At 64.5% G+C, this 22,018-nt stretch overlaps 2 protein-coding genes across 2 annotated transcripts; one reads left to right on the top strand and one right to left on the bottom strand.

Moving 5' to 3' along the window:
- Positions 1 to 10: 10 nt before the first annotated feature.
- On the bottom strand, positions 11 to 15,071 carry CHLRE_03g174050v5 (uncharacterized protein). The gene is made up of 31 exons (XM_043060926.1): positions 14,626 to 15,071; positions 14,028 to 14,293; positions 13,470 to 13,617; positions 13,065 to 13,131; positions 12,709 to 12,899; positions 12,294 to 12,439; positions 11,836 to 12,008; positions 11,367 to 11,511; positions 10,950 to 11,034; positions 10,479 to 10,708; positions 10,185 to 10,286; positions 9,849 to 9,975; positions 9,395 to 9,473; positions 8,942 to 9,044; positions 8,541 to 8,630; positions 7,847 to 8,383; positions 7,479 to 7,604; positions 7,105 to 7,184; positions 6,568 to 6,737; positions 5,913 to 6,163; positions 5,583 to 5,660; positions 5,330 to 5,371; positions 4,969 to 5,118; positions 4,524 to 4,597; positions 4,290 to 4,371; positions 3,950 to 4,009; positions 3,560 to 3,736; positions 3,120 to 3,248; positions 2,805 to 2,912; positions 2,539 to 2,609; positions 11 to 2,137 (listed from the first exon to the last, which is right to left on the bottom strand). The coding sequence occupies exons 1-31, from the start codon at positions 14,744 to 14,746 to the stop codon at positions 1,852 to 1,854; spliced, it is 4,494 nt and encodes a 1,497-aa protein (XP_042926055.1). The 5' UTR covers positions 14,747 to 15,071; the 3' UTR covers positions 11 to 1,851.
- A 120-nt stretch (positions 15,072 to 15,191) lies between these two features.
- On the top strand, positions 15,192 to 22,017 carry CHLRE_03g174000v5 (uncharacterized protein). Its single transcript, XM_001703238.2, has 13 exons — positions 15,192 to 16,327; positions 16,725 to 16,816; positions 17,138 to 17,249; positions 17,547 to 17,674; positions 18,043 to 18,209; positions 18,475 to 18,562; positions 18,766 to 18,906; positions 19,165 to 19,290; positions 19,490 to 19,581; positions 19,887 to 20,103; positions 20,326 to 20,534; positions 20,801 to 20,996; positions 21,301 to 22,017. Exons 1-13 carry the CDS (start codon positions 15,280 to 15,282, stop codon positions 21,499 to 21,501), a joined length of 2,817 nt encoding a protein of 938 aa, XP_001703290.2. The 5' UTR covers positions 15,192 to 15,279; the 3' UTR covers positions 21,502 to 22,017.
- Position 22,018: the final 1 nt, after the last annotated feature.

Genomic DNA, 22,018 nt, shown 5'->3' with positions numbered 1-22,018 from the left:
ATAAGTAGTTTGCTTAAAGCCTTTACAAAGTCAAGTTGTGTATCAGACATGGTTTGGGGCTATCACTGTGGCCGAGCACACCTGTAAAGCTGGCTTGCAGGTTGTTCGCCAGCATCTCCGCGGCCCTGACACGCCTGGCTGGCGACTGGTAGCTTAAGCCATAGTTCGACGCTTCAGCATAGTTCTGGACCTCAGGAGCATAGCTCCGCGAGTCGCGCTGCACCGCGCAGCAGCGTCCCACAACGCCATTAGCAATTATCAGATCAAAGTGCTCAGCCTTGACGTCTACAAGTACAAGTCTCACAAAACGACAGGTGAAGGGGGGAAACCATTTCGCCCTGCACCAGCCTGCACTGTGCCTGCGCTCGTCAACCAGTGAGCTAGCATCTGATGTCAGCAACTATTATCAGTGGCGCAAAGTTGTCGTGTATTTATGTAGCTTGTTGTGTTAGGCGCCGCGGCCGATCGAGCGTTGGTAAGCCGCATTAATCTTGAGCGCTTCACCTCCCGAACACAATAAACTTGAGATCGCATACGTGTAATCTGGTATCATTGACATAAAAGTGCGAGCAGCTCTGGCCGTGCTCACGAGCCCTTTAGTCAGCCACAAGTCCGGGAGGGTGCTGTGCTGTGGGGTACGGTTGGCACGGGCGTACGTGCGGTTCGACGTCACTCTACAGAGCAGAGATGCTCAGACTCATACACTCCACCTGCCCACCACCACACACATCCCAAAGCGCCACAAATTTCAGTATTTCGGGCTGCCCGTGAATGCACCGTTTTTGGATGACAGGCAGTTTAATCCCTGCATGCAAGACTCAGCCGCCCCGCGTCCATCCGGCCCTCCCATTTAGCCGCGTCCACCACTTTCCGTGCAAACCGCAAGGTCGAAGGCCGTCAGCCTTTCCTTGCTCTCCTTGGCCCGTGCTAGAGCATCTCCGATGCTTAACCGCTCTCCTGCCTCTCCATGGACAGGCAAACATGCACATCCCTAGCACCGACTTGGGTGTGCTCACACCAAAGAATCCTGAGTTCCTGACTGCCCCGGCAACACAGCGGGGTCACGGTGCAACGCAGCGTTGCCCGCACGCACCTTCGACCAGACACCGGTAGTGCCCGATACTGCTGCCTGGCCGACATCTCTGACGTCGCATATCTCACGCCACCAAGTAGGCGAATCCACAGCTTCGACAAGCAACAATTAGTCGTGAAAGTCCGGCCAACAATCACTAAGCACCGTTGCACCCCAGGTCGCACCTCCGGCCACGCCACACCACGCCCGTCCAGCCTGGTCATTGCTTGTCCAGACCGCGTGTGACTTCGATAAACACCTAAGGCATGACGCACTGCATCGATACCAACTACAGACGAGCACAGGTAATCCCGCCCCTAAATACTCGTATTCCCTCCGCTGTCCAGCTCCATCGCTCCGAACGTTTCACCCTGCCCCTCATGGCCTGGGCACATAGCTCCTCAAACCCACATCCGAATATCCGAGTACGGTATTACGGCATGGTAAACAAAATTATAGTTTCAGCCCGCACAGCACCCTCCGAAACTCTCGCCTTACGTGTGCACCATCCCACCATAGCTTGGCAATACCCAATCCCGCAGCCAAACATCTGCTGGTGCAGCCGCCAGCAGCCGCAGACCCCACCGCCCTCACCATCCACTACCCCGCACAGAGCCCGCCCCGCACAGAGCCCGAGCGAGCCGCAGCAACCCCCCCCCCGCTCCGCTCGTTTTAGTTGGTTTTGGTTTAGTTTGGGCTGGTACTTACAACCCCCCCCCCCGCCCCCAGCTCCACCCCTCCCCTCCCGTTCCCACTCTCCCAACTCCTCACCCCGCTGCTCAGTTTCCGGCCACCACCACCGGCGGCAGCGCCGCCACACCACCGCCGCCGCCGCCTCCCGCGCCCTCGGCCGTGGCGGCGTTGAACACGCTGGCCACCACGTCGCCTGTGACGCCGCCGCCGCGCATGGTCTCCTCCACCAGGGAGCGGAAGTGCGAGGCCGGGTTGCGCAGCAGGGAGGCGGGCGAGCCGTACTCGGCCAGCTGCCCATTGTCCAGCACAAGGATCTTATCGCTGTCCACGATGGTGTGCAGCCGGTGCGCGATGGTCAGCACCGTGCAGTCCCTGAAAAATGGGGCATTTGGGAGTTGTTTTGGGTTGTGCCAGGCAGGGTGCGGGTGATGTGCGGTGGGGTGGGGTGTCGGGTTCGGGCGGTGCCGTGTGTACGGTCCCGCCCGCGGGACGTGCCAGCCACACGGCACCACCCGACCGCGAATCAGGAGGGTCACGGAGGGTTGAGGGGGTAGGCTGCCAGCACGCGAGTATGCAGCTGAGCTCGCAATGGGTCCGGGAGCCCTCGGCCCGACAAGGCGCGGCTCGCTGAAGACCCAGGCCCCTGGCGTGCGCCGGACCCAGCGCCTGGCCGGCGTCCTCCAGATGTGCAGGTGCTTTGGGGGCGAGGGCACGTGGCCAAACCCTGATCAACCCCTGCCCAACCCCGTGCGGCCACGCGCCCAAGCACTCACTTGAAGGCGTTGCGGATGGTGCGCTGGATGAGCGAGTCCGTGCCGTTGTCCACATTGGAGGTGGCCTCGTCCTGTGTGTGTGTGGGAGAGCGCAAGGGACGACATAACTCCTGTGTGGGCTTGTGTGTTTGTGTTTGTGTGTGCGGCGGTGGGGCGTGTGAGAATGGACGTTTTGCAAAATCGGGTTGGTGGAATAGTAAGCATTCCTGCGAGCCCTGTCAACCCTCATATACACACGCCACAGTGCCCCGCACGCCGCCACCCACCAGCACCAGGATGCGGCTGGCGCGCAGCAGCGCCCGCGCCATGCACAGCAGCTGGCGCTGGCCCACACTCATGTTGGCGCCGCCTTCCTTGATCTCCGAGTCCAGGCCCTGTGCACACATGGCGCGCACGCGTGTCGTTTCCCTTTTGTTGGCAGCACGTGCGGTGATGGCGTGAAAGCGGTGCGGAGGTACTGGCAGGGACAGGCCCAGGCATCTGGCGCAGCATGGAGCAGCACTCTTGCTGGAGATGTCGCCCCCAGCTAGACTGACAGCAGGAGTGTCTGCGGCACCCCCTGCCCCCACCGCCACCCGCACCTTGTCGTAGCTACGCACGGTCTCGTCCATGCCCGCCCGCCGCAGCGCCTCCCACATGTCGCTGTCGCCGCGGGCCTCGCCGAAGGGGTCCAGGTTGGAGCGCACCGAGCCGCTGAAGATCACAGGGTCCTGTGCACACAGACACACACACAGACATAGGTGGGAGGTTCGTGAGGTGGTGATTGGCGCCATGGGCAAGAGGCGGCTCTGGGATGGGGGGGGAGGCATGGGGTGATGAGTTCATCCTGCAGCGCTCCTTGCTGCCGCACAGCTCTCTCCTGCCTGCCTGCCTGCCTGCCTGCCTGCCCACACTCTCCTACACCACCCTACGCCTTCACTTCTTACATTATCATAAATATAACCCCCCGCCACACCTTCCCCTCGCGCCAACAAAAATTGGGAACATGCCTGCACATACGCGCCTGCACACACGTGCCCACCTGCGGCACCAGGCTGAGCTTGCTCCGGAGGTCGTACAGGCCGATGGCGCAGATGTCCACGCCGTCGATGGTGATGGAGCCGCCGCACGGCTCCACCAGCCGGTACAGAGTCATCATGAGGGTGGACTTGCCGCAGCCGGTGCGGCCGCACACACCCACCTTGTCGCGACCCGACACCTGGGGGTGGCGGTGGCAGGGCGCGAAACAGGGAGGCATGAGAGAGGGAGAGATGGAGGGAGGTGGTGGGCACAGGACCAGCGGTGTGGGGCAGAGAGGCGGAGGGAGGTGCTTTGCGGCCTTGCCCGGCCTGCCGCCCGCAACCGCAATCCGGGCAAGTCAGGTGCTGTGTGCAGCACACACAGACGGCTACCCTTCCCCTGGGACACCTACCTCGAAGCTCAGGCCTCGCAGCACGGGGTCCAGCTCGGGCCGGTAGCGCACCACCAGGTCCTGTGTGTGTGTACGATTGCGTGCGGGCATAGGTTTACGGACTCGTGGTGTACACGAATGCGAGTGCACGGACGTGTTGTGCCCTAGGGCTTTTACAGGCCATCAAGTTGTTTGGGGTTGAGCGCACGTGGAAAAGCGCCGGTGAGACGGCAGGGAAAGTGCCGGAATATGGGCGGCGGGGAAAGACGCCCCAACCCACGCAATGTCACAACACACATGCAGCGTCCAGCGCCTAGGACCAGGCCGTCAGCCCCCAAACACATGCCCGTTGCGCGCGCACCTTGACGCTGATGGCTCCCTCCTTGGGCCAGCCGCGCGGCGCCCGGTTGCCCTCCACCACGGCAGGCGCCTCCTCGTCGTACCTGTGCAGTGTGTGGCAAGGCGCATCACGTAGCTGGCGTCACGCCTAACTAACACAACCGCAGTTCCGCCATTGCAGCCATGCCGGGCCCACTCTGGCACGCAACATCTGCGTCTGCTGTTGACAGGACCACGCACTCCCTTCCCGCCGCACCTGTTGTACTCGATCATGCGCTCCACGCTGTTCATGCTGACCTCCAGCTCCGTGGTCTGGCGCACCATCCAGTTCTGGCGGGCGGGGCGGGGCGGGGAGGAGGAGGAGGCGGCGGTGAGGCGAGCAGGCGAGCAGGCGAGGAGAGAGGAGGCGAGGCCAGAGGAGGTGTGGAAGTGAGGCGAGAGGGCAACACCGTGAGCAATGGCAACGGCATGGGGTGCACGTGCAGCACAGCATGGCGGCGAGGCGATGGCACTCCACACGCGCCTCCCTTGGCGGCACGCCCGCAGGGTGCAGGGCCTCCTGTTTCTCCTCCTTTAGTAATGAGTTCGTCTGCAGTCTTCAGTGCATCCTGTACCGCGTTTCCAAAAACCGTTGCAACCCCCCTCCCATCACACCACATATCTGGACCAAACCTCCCGCCTGCCCTTCCTCCCGGGCTCACCATGATGCCAGTGAGGTTGAGGGCGGAGGTGATGGCCAGCCCCGCCAGGCCGGCGTTCTTGGGGAAGATGACCGCCACCGTCACGGCGGCGCTGAACACCACCACCGCACCCATCATCTCAAGCCGCACGCTCAGCCAGCGGTTCACGACCTGTGCGTGTGCGGCCAGGAGGAGGGGTTCGTACAAAGTGGTTTTGGATTGGGTGGGATTTGCGGAGTGCGTGTGCGGCGGGCGGAATGGTTGAGATGGGGGGGGGCAAGCGCGCGGAGCGTGCATCAGTTGCAGCGACGCCAGGTGCACGTGGCGCGAAAAGGTGCAAGCGGCAAAGGCGGTAGGTGAGTCAGGTGAGTCAAGGACCCACCTGCATGGGCCAGTACGCCTGGTTGCTGTAGTTGAGGTTGGTCTGTGGGTAGGGGCAAGGCGCCGATCAGGGGAGAGGGTCAGCAGGACGTTGGGACCGTTCCCTGTTGGCACGGCGGCGGCTTGCGGTAATACCGGAGAAGCCCGCCTACCACAGTAACTAACGCAGATCCCGCCTGCCTACCGCAGATCCCGCGCTGCCCCGTGTCCGATGCGCTCTGTGTACACAGGTACAAATGCCTCCTTGCACGCACCCTGTTTTTGTCTAGGAACTGATCCTGCTTGCGGAAGGCGCGGATGGTCATCAGACCGCCCAGCGTCTCGCCGAAGTGCTGCGTGGAGGAAGGCGGGGGGCAAGGGCCGTGGTGGGTCAAGGCGGGTCACGGCGCAACAGGTCCGAACAGGGCAGGACGGCGCCCATTCGACGGCGGGATTCCCGTGCCACACACACACAGGTCACACCCGCCGTCACGCCAGTGACCTTCTGGCTCATAGTCGTTATTTACCGGTACTGGTGATTCGGTTTGATTAAAAAATGGCCTTCGACCACCAGGACCCTCACTCCATCACTCGTAAGCCCTCACCTGGAAGATGGGTGAGAAGGCCAACGAGTCCAGGCGCTTGAGCTCGCGGCTGCTGGCGATGTAGAGCTGCTGCACGCGGTAGTAGATGAAGGTGAGCGGCAGGAAGATGACCACCGCCAGCGGCGTCACCACCACAACCACCACCACCGACAGCGCGGCGGTGACGGCGGTGGTGAGCGCGCTGTTGACGGCGCCGCTCACGTTGATGTCCAGCGCCTCCGTGTCCTTGGTGAAGCGGTTCAGCAGGCGGCCTGAGAGGGGGTTACATTCATGACTAGGTAAGGAAGGAAATACATTCACAATCAATTGGGGGGTATTTACCCGAGCCCAACGAATAAGTCCCATCACCAGTGGGGCCAGCAGAAGGCGGAGCAGGAGGCGGGGGCGGAGACACGAGGGGTGCAGGAGGCTCGAGCGGCGCCATGCAAGCAGGCGGACGGCGTGTGCGGGGCAGAAGTCGCAGGCAAGGTAGGCGCCACAAACGAAGCTGGGTCGCGCCATTAGAACCAGACCCAAGCCCCACCACGCCTGACATGCCTGTTTCGCCACCCGCCCGCCCGCCTGCCGCCCTCCCAGCCGGCCAAACAGCCAACTCGCCCTCCCAGTCCGGCCTCGCCCTGCCGAGGTCTGCCCTGCGCTACCCTCCGCTACCCACCGGTGGGCTGGCTGTCGAAGAAGCTCATGGGCAGCCTCACCACCTTGTCCAGCAGCTTGCGAGCCAGCAGGCGGCTGGCGCGGATGGAGCCGTAGATGAGCAGCGCGGAGCGGCACAGCTGCAGGCCGATGGACACCAGCCCCAGCGTGAAGTAGAGCGACAGGTAGGTGCTGTGGGCGGAGGCAGCAGGGGAAGGGAGCGGTGTGTGCGTGTGGGTTAAAGAGCACAAGGAAGAACATTACGCACAGGACAGTGCATGCGATGCAGAGTTGCGCGTGTGTGTTAAACAAAAACAAACGGAACATTCCCCCACACGTATGTGCGTGTGTGCGTGTGTGTGTGTGTGTGTGTGTGTGCGTGCGTGTGTGTGTGTGTGTGTGTGTGTGTGTGTGTGTGTGTGTGTGTGTGTGTGTGTGTGTGTGTGTGTGTGTGTGTTAAAGATCACAAAGAAGGATACACCGAAGGAGCTGCAGCGGCGCTGGGACCGAGGAAGTGCCCACTGCCCAGGATGCGGAAAGCATGGGGGTGCGAACCCACCCGTTGTGAGCGGGCTTGTTTTCCGCCACGGAACGCGCAGTGGCATTGGACCAGTTGCTCAGCGTGAAGTTTTGCAGCACCTGCAGGCATCGCGACACGGTGCACGTCTTAGCCCACACATACATGCATCTGACCCACAACGTGAGCGAATGCATGCTCAGCAGCTCAAGCCACGCAGCACCACTTCGTGCCGGGCCCAAGGACCCTCGACGAAGAGGCATAAATCTTTCTACTTTTCCCTTTCAAACAGCCTTTGCGTCCACAAAGCCCCCCCCACCACCACCACCAACGACGCCAAATGCTACCACACGTTCCCATCGCCCCCACATAGGCCTGCTCAGCCCCCATGCACGCCCTCCCACGCCTGCCCGCACCTGCAGTCCGCGCTCGCTGAGGCTGAAGAACACCACCGCAATGGGCAGGATGTAGTAGGGCGACCAGGCCGAAAGGTAGGCGCTGTAAACGGAGCGCTCCACACGGCCCTTGGCGCGCTCCTCAACCTGTGGACGGAGAGATTGTGTGAAAGTGTTTTAGGTTGTTGCGCGTGTGTGTGATGGGTTGCGGGGGTTGCGGGGTGCTACCGTATGTGTCAGCGGGCTGCCTGCACGTCCGCCCGGCCAGGCCCTCCCCAACGCCCCCCCAATCAGTACGCGCAACACCACACCTGCTGTCTACCTCGCTACACTTCTCTGTACCAATCCTTGCAACCCCCCCCCACACACACACACACAACCACAGCCACCTTGACGATCTTGCCGTCCTTCTCCTTCTTGGCCATGGTGTCCACCAGCTTGGTCCGCGCCGCCGCGTAGTCCTCCGCCGCCTCCCGCTCCACATCCACCAGCCGCCCGCTGCTGCCGTTGGCGGCCGAGCGCCGCATGCTGCTGCCCAGCCGCCGCAGGCTGCCGCCGCCGAAGCGCGCGGGCTTGGTGGGCGTGTTGGCGCCGCCGCTGTTTGGCGTGCCGGGCTCGGCAGCCTTGGCCGCCACGGCCGTCACCAGCGAGGCGATGGTGTCGCTGCGGACGTAAATGGGCGGCGGCGTGGGAAGGGGAGGAGGACTAGGGGTGTCGGCGGCCGCGGATGGCGCGGCGGGTGCGGGCAGCGCCGCCGGCTCTGGCTTGGCGGGCGAGGGTACCGCTTCTGCTGCTGCTGCTGCTGCGGTCTTCTTCTCCTTGCCGCCGTCCTCGTCCGCCTCCTCCTCGGGCTGCTCACTGTCCTCGGCCGCCACGAACTGGTGAAAGTCCACGCCGCGCGCCACCAGCTCGTCGTATGTGCCCACCTGCGTGCACGTCAGGAACACACGCCAGGAGCAGTTTGACCCTGTGCACGCGACGTGCAAGCGAACAGCGTGCCTGCGTCTGCGTGCGTGCTCATGTCCCCCATGCCCAGTCCCAATCTCCCCATTTCCCCATCCATTGGCCCCCCCCAGGGCTTACGTGCTGAATGCGGCCGGCGTCCATGACCACCACCAGGTCGGCGGCGGGCAGGTACTGCAGCTGGTGCGTCACCAGCAGCCGCGTGCGGTCCTGCAGGGGCACAGGGGCAGGGGGCGAGGTGCAAGTTGAGGACAAAAGGAACAGGATACAGGTACGAAGGGCGGGGGCAGAGGTGCAGGGGAGGGGGGCAGCTGGGGTTGGGATGCTTGAAACCTGGGTGGGAACACGAAAGCGTACGGTGCCAGAAAGCAGATGGAATGGTCGCAAGGCTTCGACGACACACAGGGTCACAAGCCCACCAGGGCCACATGCCCACACGCCCGCCCACACACACACGCCCCCCACACACACACACACGCCCACACACGCACGCACGCGCACACGCACACGGCTCGCCGCACCTCCAGCAGGCCGCAGATGCACTCCTCGAACAGGTGCCGGCCCACGTGCGCGTCCACCGCACTCAGCGGGTCGTCCAGCAGGTAGATGTCGGCAGCGGCGTAGCTGCGGGGTGCCCGGGGGTTACATTCATAATTATTTAAGAAGTGTAGGCGTAGCCAGGTACAGTAGTATAGCAGACGGGGGGCGGGGTTACAGGCATATGACATGAGAAGGCGATGAGCGCGTTGCGGGGGTTGGCCATCGATGCAAAACGGGAGTGAGTCAGGCGAGATCGCGATTGGCGGATAGACCGGTGCACGGGGGTTGAGGGTTACAACCCACGTCCATGTGCGAAAACACACACACACACACACACACACACACACACACACACACACACACACACACACACACACACACACACACACACACACACACACATACACACACACATACACACACATGCCACCCACGTTGCCCGCGCCAGCGCCACTCGGTGCTTCTGGCCGCCGCTGAGGTTGATGCCCTTCTCGCCGATCTCGCTCTGGTCGCCTGACAGGGGGGCGAAACCGGGCGAGCAGAGAGCAATTAGTAAACAGACGGGTGCGTGGGCGCATGTGCTTGTGAGGTCCACACCTGACGTGGACACTGACGGCTGCAGACACGGCGCTCTAGCGATACTCCATAGGCAGCTGCTTTCACTTCCCCACGCACGCCACACCTGCCTAGACTGAACTGCGCGTGCTGCAAGCCCTGTTCACTCCTTCCCTCGGCAGTCTGCGTCCTCACGCGATCACACCATAGCTGACCGCGCCGCCCTCCACGAAGGCCCCCATCCCCCCACGCTCTCCTCCTCGTTCTTTTGCATTGGGTTCGGTTTACTTTGGGCTGGTGCCTACAACCCCTCCTACCCAAGAACCCCCTCACCCGCCGGCAGCTGCTCCAGGTCCGACACCAGCGCGCAGCTCTGCAGTGTGGCCAGGTAGGCGTCCTGGTCGAAGTCGGTGCCCATCAGCACGTTCTTGCGCAGCGTGGTGTTCTGGATCCAGGGGTCCTGTCAGGGTCAGGGTCAGCCACAGCGCACCGACTCAACAAGGGCCAGTTGCGTGTTAGCAGGAAACAGGGGCACGTCGCCGGCTCCGCCGGCTCCATGGCTCGGCGCCACATTGCGCTGCACTCACAGGGTGTTCCTGCCTGCCACCTCTGTGATGAGCACCCCCACCTCACCGCACTTTGCAAACCGCCACACACCCATCCACCCACCTGCGCGGTGTATGCCACGCTGCCCATGACGCGCACGCTGCCGCCGCGGCGGTTCATCTCGCCCAGCAGCGCCGCCAGCAGGCTGCTCTTGCCGCTGCCCACCTGCGTGATAGAACAGGGGCGCGACAGGAACACATGAGGTAAACATGGGCGCGGGCTGGGCGCGGGGGCTTCGTTTCGCCCGTTCCAACCACGCAACAAGACGCACGAGGACGTTTGTTTGCACGCCCACCCACCCCCACGCACCCACCCAAGCCCACCCCCCACACACCAAACCCACCGCCCCGCACGCACCTGCCCCACCACCATGACCAGCTGCCCGCGCGGCACCTCCAGCGTCACGTCGCGCAGCACCGGCTCGCCGGAGCCGTCCCAGGCGAAGGTGCCGTCGCGGATGGACAGCGGCGCCGCGCTGTAGCTCATGCTGCCGCCGGGGCCGCCCAGGCTGCTGCCGGCGCCGGCGCTGCCGTTGGCGAAGGAGGAGGTGGAGCCGTGCGCGGGCGGGTTCGGCACGGATGTGTAGCCTGCGGTGGACGGTTCCGGGCATACTAGGTAAGATGAAGGCGCTGATGCGGTGCTGTGGCGGGTGTGGCGGGTGTGGAGAGAGAAGCACGCTGCTACACAGAGCTACGCCCCGTCCCAGCGCCCACAGCCGAGTCAAACATCGTGTTGGCTGTGCGCAGCCTAGGCGAACATTGTGTTGCAGGTGCACCGCATTGTTGCCACCTTCGTCCGGCGCCCCCACACGTCGCCGCCTGCACGCACCCGGTGCGGAGTGGCTCATCTCGTCCGCCTCCATGAACTTCTGGATGCGCTGAAGACCCACACGCGCCTGGATGAGGCTCATAATCTGGGGAAACGAAAAGGGGCGAAACGGAGGACGAGGAATGAGGAAGCGGCACGTGCAAGAAGGGCCGCCGTAGGCAATCCGCGCGGGCTTGCGCACCGTCCACCGCGATTCCCACACGCTCAGCTGGCAGCGCCTCGACCGGTGCGGCGATGCCACACATGCACGCACACGGCCTCCCGCCACCAGGCTCCCACAACCCCCCCCCCCACACACACACACGAACATGAACGGGCACACGCACACACGCGACGCACGGTAAACTGGTAGGTATCGGTAAGTAACCCCGGTGCTTCGTTGGGCGGGCTTCCGTTTTCTTCTAACACACGGCGCACCTGGCTGGGCAGCATGATGATGGGGAAGCGCAGCAGGTTGAACAGCGCCAGCGCGGGGAACGCCACCGCGGCCGTCAGGTTGTAGCCCATGCCGGCAAAGGTGCCGAACGCCGCCAACCCCACCAGCACTGGACCCGACATGAACCTGAGGTGGCGGTGGAGGTGGAGGTGGCGGTGGCAGGGGGACATCAGTGAGGTAACGCACACACGTAAATGGCTTGTTGGTGACCCAGCGCAAAGAACGACATTTCCCATCGCCTCCAGTGCCAAACTCCAGGGAAGCGACGAGGAAACCACTTGGGCACCCCGCCGCCCACGCACACCAGCCCACACGGCCCCCGTGGCCCCCGAAGGCCCCCGGCACCACACATAACACAACACCACACACACACACACATAACACAACACCACACACACACACACACAACACACATAACACACACACACACACACACACTCGGCGACGCACATGGCCGTGTTGAACATGGACAGCGCCTGCGTCTTGCGGATCTGGCGCAGCTCGTTGTCACGCAGGTCCATGATGCGGTCCACGTAGGGGCCCTCCCACGCGTACAGCTTGATGGCCTTTATGCCCGTGATCACCTCGCTGCACAGCTTCACGCGCGCGTCCGTGAACTTGATCTGTGCAGGGCGCGAGGGGTGCGAGGATACACAATGCAGGTTGGGACATTGGTATGAAGATGGAGACTGAGACGACGCGGAAAAGAAGAGAGATTGAGACGCTGGGGTCAGACGCCAGGATGTCGTGGTAGGTCGTGGCATGGCTGGGTTTCCGCCTCGCCCCCATGCCCCTTTGCCCTAAGCCCGCCGGTCTCCGGCGGCCGCCGGCCCCCGGCCCCCGGTCCCTTCCGCCCCCGCCCCCGCCCCCGGCCACCCCCACACACCCTCACACACACAGGCTCGCACCTGCTCGCGGCGGCTCTTGGCCAGCGCCTTGCCCAGCAGCGTGGTGAGCGGGATGATGACGATGGTGACGGCCAGGCCCGCCATGGAGGGCGCCCAGTGCATGATGCGCACCAGCAGGAACATGACGCACAGGATCTGGAAGGGGCCTGAGGAGCGGCAAGGCAGGGCGCGAGTGCACCGCAGGAAACCGGGCGTCAAGTGCTGCTACCGGTATTTTGATGTCCAACAACAAAGATGTACGAAGCCTCTCCGCCAGCCCGGCTAGTTCGCTTGGCTGCTGCTCTCCTCCTCCACCCCGCTACCCTGAGGGCGCTCGGGGAGGCATGGGCGGCCCCCCGCCGACACCCGCGCCCTCACGCCCCCACATGCCCCCGCCGTCTGAGCTGGTATCTACGACTCCCTCCCGTTGCCTCACCGTTCCACACCACGTGCAGGTACAGCACCAGGCTCCACAGCTTGGCGGCGTCGTTGGACTGCAGGTTGGCGATGGTGCCGGCGCCCATGTCGGACTTGACGGCCGAGGTGATGCGCAGCGACTTGTCGTACAGCATGTCGATCAGGCTGATCTTGAGGTGCAGGCTCATGCGAAACAGCACGTGGAAGTACCTGAGGGGGCGGCGGCGGCGGGGGTGGTGGGGGTAAGTGGTGGCGGGGAGGTGGGGGTGCGCGACGTGAGGTGGAGCAATGGTGTCACACCCCGCTTGCCCCTGTCCAAACCCGTCCTTGCTTGGGCCCCCGAACCAGCCCCGGTGCCACTTTGGTCGCACGCACCAGTTGACGGTGAAGTTCTCCGCCAGGGCCACTCCCAGGATGGCCACCGCAATGCCGAACGAGCCGCCTGCGCAGCAGCGGCAGGTCGACAGGATGTGAGGGCGCGCACGGTCAGCTGCTCCCTGGAACAACCGGGACCTTGAGGAGCCCCGGCCTCCACCTGCCTCAGCACACGCATCAGCCCCCGATACGCCTGGCTCTGACCCTCCCCGGCTCCTTCTCCAAGCCCAGGCTCCAACACCCTGCCGCAACCCGCGCCCTCCGCGTCGCGAACCTGCACCAGCCGCGAGCCAGCCCAACCGCGCCCCGCCCCAACCCAAATGGAGCCACGCCCTGTGCCCTGCCCAGCCCTGCCCTGCCCAACCTTGCCCCCTGCCGGGTACACCCGGCCCTGCACGTACGCACCTCGGCTCCCTCCCGCTCCCATGTGGTGCAGCAGGCGCTCCAGCAGCCAGGGCGAGGCGAACATGATGATGTCGTGGATGACCTTGATGGCGGCGGTGTAGATGAACGAGTTGCCAAACACACGCCACATGGCGCGCCACACCACGCCCTGCACGTGCGGCGCCGCGTTTGGCGCATGGGGTGCGTGCGAGTAATGTTGAGAGGGACGCATGGCGGGCACTGGGCTGGTGAGGAGGGGGGCACACGGACCGCCTGTCGGACCATGCCGGCCCAGCTACTGTCGGCGCTGTGCAAGCCGCCGACTTTGCATCCCGTTCCGGAACTTGAGGCACAAGCTTGCGTCAGTTGACTTCCTTCCCTACTATGCCCCCCAGCTTGTGTGTCACAGCCACAACCCCCGGTTCTGAACTGGGTTGGGCAAATCCCACATGCCCCCTAGGCCCTGGGCGCAACCAAAATGCCTCCCCCTCCCGCACCTCCCATCCAGCTCGTAAGCCCCGTCCGCCCCTTTCCCCCCTTCCTTCCCCCGTCCGCCCCATCCACCCCTCGCCCACCCACCTGCGGGTGCTTCACCGGGTCCGCCGTTGCCGCCAGCGCCGCCTGAAAGCGCCCCGACACCGCCGCCGCCTCGTCCTCCTCCGACACGTTCCACAGGTCGTCATGCTCCAGCGGCCGCTTGAAGCCCAGCTTGACGAGCGCGTTGCAATAGGAGAAGAACACGCGGGACAGGAAGCTGGCGTTCTCCTCGGGCGTGCCCTCACGCCGGCCGGCCGCCGGCTTGGCGCTCGCGGGGGCGGCGGCGTTCGGGTCGTCAGAGGCTGCGCCTGTGCAGCGGAACAGAGAGAAGAGGGTCACGGAACGGGGCAAGGGAAGGGGGTAAGGGAAGGAGGAGGCGGGGGCCAGGTGTTGCTGGCTAGAAGGGGCAGGAGGGTGCTAGGCGCCAGTCAACGCTGGGCTGGAGACCCCAACGGCAAAACCCCAATTACTAAGTGCCACCAGGTAGTAGCGGGGCTCTAAGCAACCATTTAATGCTGTACAGACCGTGTTACCGTGCGGCCTAATGGGTAAGTGCGCTTCCCCAGCCGCCGCGCGCTGCCAGCCGCTGGTTTGCCACGCTGACTGCGGTCGATACCACAGCACCGCAGACCGTACTCACCACCGACGAGTCGGGTTGTTTCCTCAGACACCGACGGCAAGCCAGCGCTACTCAGCGAGAAGTGAGCCTTGACGCCATTCGGGCCGCCCCCCTTTTTGGGAGTGCTCCACGTTGCGCTCATCTTGCGGGCGGTTTACGCACGCACGAGCAAGGCGCCGACTGAGCTGCCAAAACGATCTAATGAATGTCTCAACAACACTGACAGAGACAGACACACATTCGGAGTTGCTGGGCGAAAACTGTTTGCGAATAGTCTCCAGAAGAACCGCAGTCTGCAAGCATGCACGTTGTGCCCATAAATAGTCAAAGTGGCACAAGGTTTATCGCAGCCGTGCAGGTTTTCAGCCAACAGGCTATGCCAACGTTGCCAAGTATGCGTGTGCACCCCGCAGGGAGAGAGTAATAGCCAACGCGGCAAACAGACTGTCAGCTTCAAGCCCACAAAGAATGTATTCGTTGGCTCTGCGGTTCTCATGTAGGGAACTCAGTTTTTCATACGCATGGGCGAGTGCATCACCCTGCATCAAGTCCTTCTCGGACTGCCTGCAGTCGCAGTCATGTAGAGAACAACAGTTGGAAATGCACCGCTTATTTATTGGCGTAACTTTACTACCATTAGCTTGATGAATCCAGAGACCTGAGCTTCCGGCATTGATGGCGCCTTCAAACGTTGGCTGCTCGCTGCGGGCAGCGGCGGAATTTGCTGCTCTGGTGGCGTCGGCACAGGGGTGGCTAGCACGGCGAGCCACGGCAACGGGGGTGGGGGCCTTTCGGCAGGGCGGGTCGGGGGTCGCGGGGTTGCCGGACGCCCCGTGTTCAAGCGGCCAGCACGGGCCACCATCGCACCCGCCTGCCTCCGATGAGCTGCACACGGCCTGGGCACTGCACGCGCCCCACGCTCCCGCATCATGGCTGCGGGTCTCACATCCCACCGGGCACAGCCCACAGCCGCCGCATGCCGAGTTGGGGCTCCCGCCGCCCTGGCATCCTGCTGCTGCCGGCACTGGCGGCGCAACCGCGCCAGCGCATCCGCGGCACGCCGCACGCCACCCTCCAACTGTAGACGCACCGGCAGCACATCGCGAGCCTCACGGCGCCGGCGGCCCCTCAAGAGGTGATGTCCTTGCTACGTCGCCCGGCGTCATGCAGTCGGGTACAGGCCTGGGTCCCGGCTGTGGCAACAGCACCAGTCCGGAGGCCGCCGGTGCCGCGCGCAGCCATCTAGCCAGCCTCCTCCTTGCGATGTCTGCAAGGCCTCGCTCCTCGCTCCACAACAGCAACTTGACTAACCGGCTGTATGCCACGGCGCCTGCCGACTGGGTCAGCGGCGGGACCAGGGGCCCTGCAGGCGCACCAGCGCGCACACCCCCGGGATGCTGGGCCCGCGTCTGGTCGCGGCGGCACTACGCAGCGGCCTCCACGGCGGCTGCACATGCACTGAACGCAGTTCCGGATCCAGATCCGGAAGCGGCGCGGCCGCCGCCCGGCGGGGAAGGGCAAGGCGACGGTGGCGGCGGCGCTGGCGGCGGCACTACTAATGGGGCGGCGTTGTCTGCGGCGGAGGCGGAGGGGCAGGGGCGGGTGGCAGCAGCTGGCGGCCCCGCGGCTCCGGGGCTGGGGTTCGTGTCGGGTGGGTACGACGTGTCTCAGTTCCCGCCGGAGCGCATCCGCAACTTCTCCATCATTGCGCACGTTGACCACGGTGCGTGTCGGGCCGTGTGTATAGCGGTCATGTGATGGCTGGCCACTGCCTGTCCACTGGGTTTGGGCATTGGGCGACTGGTGTAAAAGAGGTGTTGGCTCCGGGTAACCGCACCTGCCACGTTCATGTCAACGTTTTGGTGGTCCGCCTGTGCTGCCTCCACCGCTCGCCCGCTTGCCACCATGTCAAACAGACAAGCACCTAGCCCCATGCACATGTAAGCACACACACACACACGCACACATACGCACATACGAGGTGCTGCTATCTGACTCGCCCCTTCGCAGCTTTACTTCCCACCCCCACCTTGCCCCCTCCTCGCTCTTTTGCATCGGGTTCGGTTTAGTTAAGGCTGGTATCTGTGCCCCCACACGGACACCTCTCCCTCCTACCCTAGGCAAGTCCACGCTGGCTGACCGGCTGATGGAGGCCACGGGCGCTCTGGGCGGCCGCGCCACCCACAGCGCCCAGTACCTGGACAAGCTGCAGGTGGGGGTTCGTGCCTGGGGGTCCAGGGTGGGGTCCTGGGTGGGGCTGCAGGTGGGGGTCGTGGGTGGGGCTGTAGGTGGGGGTCCAGGGTGGGGCTGCAGGTGGGGGTCCAGGGTGGGGCGGGGTGGTTTCACCATTCCCAGGAGGCAGGCGGGGAGCGGGGGGCGTGGAATAGGAAGAATGGGTGCTCGCAGCGTGTGAAGCGTGCGTTTTAGGGCGAGCATGAGGGACGAGGGCACCACTCAGGATGCCGTATCGCGGTGTGTGATATATGATATGATCCGATTGCGTGTAAGCTACTGTGTATGCTCGTATGTGCAGGTGGAGCGGGAGCGCGGCATCACGGTGAAGGCGCAGACTGTGTCGCTGGTGTACCGCTACCCGCCCGGCCCCGGCGGACAGCCCTACCTGCTGAACCTCATTGACACGCCGGGTGCGGCAGTGACCCAGTGCGGCAGTGACCTAGTGCGGCAGTGACCTAGTTCGTCCATAGGGCGTACTGTGCTGCGTGCTGCACTGTGTGGTGCTGTGGTGCGGGCGGGGCTCCAATAGCAGTGTCGCCAGGAGAAGGCATTCCCGTCTGGCCTGTGGGAATTGCCCTGCCCCCCTCCGCCTCCCTCTTCTCCTCCCCCTGCCGCCCCTTCCCCCTTGCATCCTCATGTCCCTGGCTTCTCACTGGGAATGGTGAAAACAAGACCCTCACCCCCTCACCCACTCTCTCCTCCCTCAGGCCACGTGGACTTCTCCTACGAGGTGTCCCGCTCCCTGGCCGCCTGCCAGGGCGCCCTGCTGGTGGTGGACGCGGGCCAGGGCATCCAGGCGCAGACCGTGGCCAACTTCTACCTGGCCTTCGAGCAGGTGCGCACAGCTGGAGGAGGACGAGGTGGTGGAGACTGGGAGGGGCACGGAAAGAGCGGAGGGCAGAGGGGAGCCGGGGGGCGTAACCGGGATGCGTCACAGCTTGGTTACGCGTGCTGTGTGCGCCGCTTCCCGGTCAAACTGGGCGCACCCGAGCTGCTGTGTGTGCTATCTTCCCACGGGCTCCCTCGGCACACCCCCTCATCCCGCCGTGTACCTCACCTCCCTCACATTCATTCAACGCCCAGCTAGTCATGCCTGGAACCACCCACCCACCCACCCACCCACCCACACCCACCCACCCGCCCACACCCACCAACCCACCCACTCACCCAGTCACCCAGTCACCCAACCCGCCTGCCCCCCAGGGTCTGGACCTGGTGCCTGTGGTGAACAAGATCGACCTGCCCGCCGCCGACCCGCGCGGCTGCACAGCCCAGATGGCGGCGGCCTTCGACATGGACCCGGCGGCGGTGCTGCTGACCAGCGCCAAGACCGGGGTGGGCCTGGAGGCGGTGCTGCCCGCAGTCATACAGTGAGCGCATGGGCTGAGAGGGTGGGAGGTCGGGAGGGAAATGCAAGCGTAGGATAAGCGGGGAGAGGTTGATGCGGGTTGGGGTGGGGTTCCAGGCATGACTGCGCCGGGTGATAGGGCAGGGCACGGGAGGCAGGCAGGGAGAAAGGGTGTGGGGAGGGCGAGAGTGACAGGGGCTGGACAGGCGGGGTTGCCGGTGCTTTCTTGGCTCCCTTGACGCTCACATCTCGCGGCCCTTGCACGCACCCCCAACATGTGTGCGCAGGCGCGTGCGGCCCCCCGGCGGCAACCCCGATGCGCCTCTGCGTATGCTGCTGTTCGACGCGTTCCACGACCAGCATCGCGGCGTGGTGGTGAGTCGGGGCGAATCACGGGCGGGCTAGTTGCTTGGCTTAGCTTGACAGCCCTTTACCCCCGTCCCACATTCCTGTGATTTACACACACGATCCTTCGCCTCCTCATTCTTTGCCTTCTCATTCTCGTTCCGCCTCCTTCCACCTTTCCTGCTGCTGCCTCCTCTTCACCCACGCCCAACTGCCTCGCCCTGCCGCCTCAGGTGCTGGTGGAGGTGGTGGACGGCGCGGTGGCGGTGGGCGACAAGGTGGCCATGGCCAGCACGGGGGCGGTGTACGAGGTGCAGGAGTGCGGCCTGCAGGCGCCGGAGCGGCACCCCACAGGCAGGCTGCTCACAGGGCAGGTGCGGGCTGACGACGGCTGACCGATCGGCGGAGGAAGGGGTCAGGCAGGCAGGGAGGTGGAGGGCTGGTTGATCGTGTGATTGTTTAGCGTAGGAGGGCTGGCGCCTGGAAAGGGAAGGAGGTTTCCTTCGTGCTCTCGCTCACACACACGTACACGCACGCGCGCACACACACACACTCGCTCGCAAGTCACTTCGACGCTTGGGCCGGTCTTCTGTCGTCTTGCTAATGTAACACACACATGCGCACTGCTGCAGGTGGGCTACATGATGTGCGGCATCAAGGACCTCAAGGCGGCGCGGGTGGGCGACACCCTGTACGCCGCCCGGCCTGGGGTCCCGCAGCCGCCCAGCCTGCCCGGCTTCAAACCAGCCAAGGCAATGGTGCGCGCGGGCCTGTTGGGGGTGGGGATGGACCCGCTTGCAGTGCGGAGCATGAGGCTGCAGCTGCGGCGACTGCGTGTGCTTGGCCCTTGGTGTTGGCAATCGTGCAGGGCGGGGCACACGGACACTATGCGGGTTGGGGGCATCCGCCATCGGGGATCCTGCCCAACCCTGGCTCGCGGACGATCGACTGCCGCAGGTGTTTGCGGGCCTGTTCCCACTGGGTGGCGACGGACAGGAGTTCGACGCACTGGCAGCGGCCATGGACAAACTGCTGCTGAACGACGCCAGGTGGGGGCTAAGATCAGGTTGTGGCCGATTGCGATACAAGGCCTCCGCTCGTCATCTTGACTTCCTTCCCATACCTTCCCCGCCCATCTCATCTCACCCATCCCTACCCGTGCCCCTCCCCATGCCCCTCCCCATACCCCTCCCCATGCCCCTCCCCATGCCCCTCCCCATGCCCCTTCCCCATGCCCCTCCCCATGCCCCTCCCCCCTCCCCCCTCCCCATGCTCCCCCCATGCTCCCCCCTTTCCCTGACCCCGCCTCTCCACGGCCCCGCCTGCACCTGCCCCCGCCCCTCACCCCTGCCAGTGTGGTGGTGCGGCGCGAGAACAGCGACGCGCTGGGCCCCGGCTTCCGCTGCGGCTTCCTGGGCATGTTGCACATGGAGATCTTCACGCAGCGCCTGGAGCAGGAGTTCGGCGCGGCGGTGGTGACCACCACGCCCATGGTGCCCTACAGCCTGCAGATGCCGGACGGGTCGGAGGTGACGCTGGAGAGCGCAGCCGACTTCCCGCTGGACAAGAAGGTGGGCAGGCAGCGGGAGGGAGCGGGGGTTATTGGGATGAGGGACTTGCGGGATCTACTACTAATTTATCCCAGGCGATTCTGCCACGCAAGGCCCCCCTGCCCCCTTTTGCCGCACTCCCCCGGCCCCTGTCTCTGGTCACTCTTCTCCTTCCCGTTTGGACTGTTGCAAACAGCCCCCCCAACCCCCACTCCTGCCCTCCCATCCACCCCTCACCACCAGATCTCCGCCATCCTGGAGCCCACCGTCACCGCTACGCTCATCACGCCCGACGCCTCCGTGGGCCGCCTCATGGAGCTGTGCGCGGCGCGGCGCGGCGAGCCGCTGGAGCACAGCAGCCTGGGCGGCGGCCGCACGTTGCTGCGCTACCGCCTGCCGCTGGCGGAGCTGGCAGGCGACTTCTACAGCGCAGTCAAGAGCCGCTCGCAGGGGTGAGAGAGAGAGAGAGGGGGAGAGAGGAGGAGAGAGGAGGAGGGGGAGGAGGAGAGGAGCAGGAGCAGGCAGAAGTGTGCTTGTAGGGCCGTGTACTGTCGCCAGCTGCTGCAGATCTGGCGGGTGGGACGGACGGCAGATGGCAGACCTTGCTGACCCTTCCCCGCTGTGCTCCCCATTCACACCCCTAATCCACACCACCACCGATACCACCCCCACGCCCACCCCACCAAAACCCCACCACCCCACCCCCAACACTCGCCAGCTACGCCTCGTTCGACTACGAGGAGGGCCCCTACCGCCCCGCCGACCTGGTGCGGCTGGACGTGCTGGCCCACGGCCGCCCCGTGGACGCCCTGGCTCGCATGGTGGCACGTGACGAGGCCGCCACGCTGGGCCGCGCGCTGTTGGGCAAGATGAAGGACCTGCTGGACCGACAGCAGTTTGAGGTGGTGCTGCAGGTGTGGAGGGGGGTAAATGGGGGCGACGGGAAAGGGAATCGACAAGGGGAGCGCGGCCGCCCAATGCGTGGTTGAACCCGTTCGGCCAGCAGTGGACTGTGTGTGGGGAAGCCCGAGGGCGAGAGGGATGGCGCCCACGCGGTGCATGCCGTCGTGCGCGCGTGTGCCAGGAAAGCACGGGAGAAGAGAGTCGACCACTCCCTCGTGTCCTTAGGCCCCACCCTCAGCCCCACTCTCAGCCCCAAGCTTACCCCAAGCCCACTCCCATAACCCCCAAACCCAACCTCCAATGCGCTATCCCCAGGCCGCCGCCAACGGCAAGATCGTGGCTCGTGAGACGCTCAAGGCGCTGCGCAAGAATGTGACGGCAAAGTGCTACGGTGGCGACGTGAGCCGCAAGCGTAAGCTGCTGGACAAGCAGAAGGAGGGCAAGCGGCGCATGAAGCGGCTGGGCAGCATTGACGTGCCGCAAGAGCTGTTCCCCGAGCTCATGAAGACCAGGTAGCGGCGTGGAGGGTGCGGAGGGGAGGGTGAGGGTATGGGGGGGAGGGAGTGGGCGTGGGTGGGGTGGTGGGGTGTGGAAGGGTTCGGTGCTTGGAGGAGGGAGGGTGCGGATGACGGAGGCAGCGGGGGCGTGCCGGTGGTGTGGCGGAACTTGGGGAAGGCAAGCAGCTCTGGTCAGGTAGCTCGTAGGAGCTGAGCGAGATGTGAAATTAGTATATTAGCTGCTGGATGCTGTGCAGGGCTGAGCCGCTGAGGCTGTGAGCAGTTGTGGCAGATGGAAGCGAGCCGTATTAAGCCGATTAAGCCGCAGCAGTGTTTGGGGCTTGTCCTGCTCCGTGCGAGAGCGAGGCTGGGGGTCTGCCGAGGTTAACTGCAACACTGGCGCAGCACCCAAGGACAGAAGGGTCCGGTTTCATCAATGTTCTCCCGACCATAGCTCCCATTGGATGCTACTGGGTCCGCAATGTTCGAATTGCAATCGCACGCTTGGTATGCGTCCCAGTCCCTCAACAATCTGC

This window comes from Chlamydomonas reinhardtii, chromosome 3 (assembly GCF_000002595.2).
Source record: "Chlamydomonas reinhardtii strain CC-503 cw92 mt+ chromosome 3, whole genome shotgun sequence".
Classification (NCBI taxonomy): Eukaryota; Viridiplantae; Chlorophyta; class Chlorophyceae; order Chlamydomonadales; family Chlamydomonadaceae; genus Chlamydomonas; species Chlamydomonas reinhardtii.
Note: the sequence above shows the minus strand (reverse complement) of the source record. Positions and strands in the feature narration are given on the sequence as shown.

Excerpts from the sequence above, each read along its gene's own strand:
- CHLRE_03g174050v5 (XM_043060926.1), bottom strand. The coding sequence starts at position 14,746 with ATGAGCGCAACGTGGAGCACTCCCAAAAAGGGGGGCGGCCCGAATGGC. Across the intron at positions 9,474-9,848 it reads CCTGGAGCAGCTGCCGGCGG|GCGACCAGAGCGAGATCGGC; the intron begins GTGAGGGGGTTC and ends CCCCCCTGTCAG. Across the intron at positions 9,045-9,394 it reads GTGGCGCTGGCGCGGGCAAC|CTACGCCGCTGCCGACATCT; the intron begins GTGGGTGGCATG and ends GGCACCCCGCAG.
- CHLRE_03g174000v5 (XM_001703238.2), top strand. The coding sequence starts at position 15,280 with ATGGCGCCTTCAAACGTTGGCTGCTCGCTGCGGGCAGCGGCGGAATTT. Across the intron at positions 16,817-17,137 it reads AGTACCTGGACAAGCTGCAG|GTGGAGCGGGAGCGCGGCAT; the intron begins GTGGGGGTTCGT and ends TCGTATGTGCAG. Across the intron at positions 18,907-19,164 it reads GCAGGCTGCTCACAGGGCAG|GTGGGCTACATGATGTGCGG; the intron begins GTGCGGGCTGAC and ends GCACTGCTGCAG.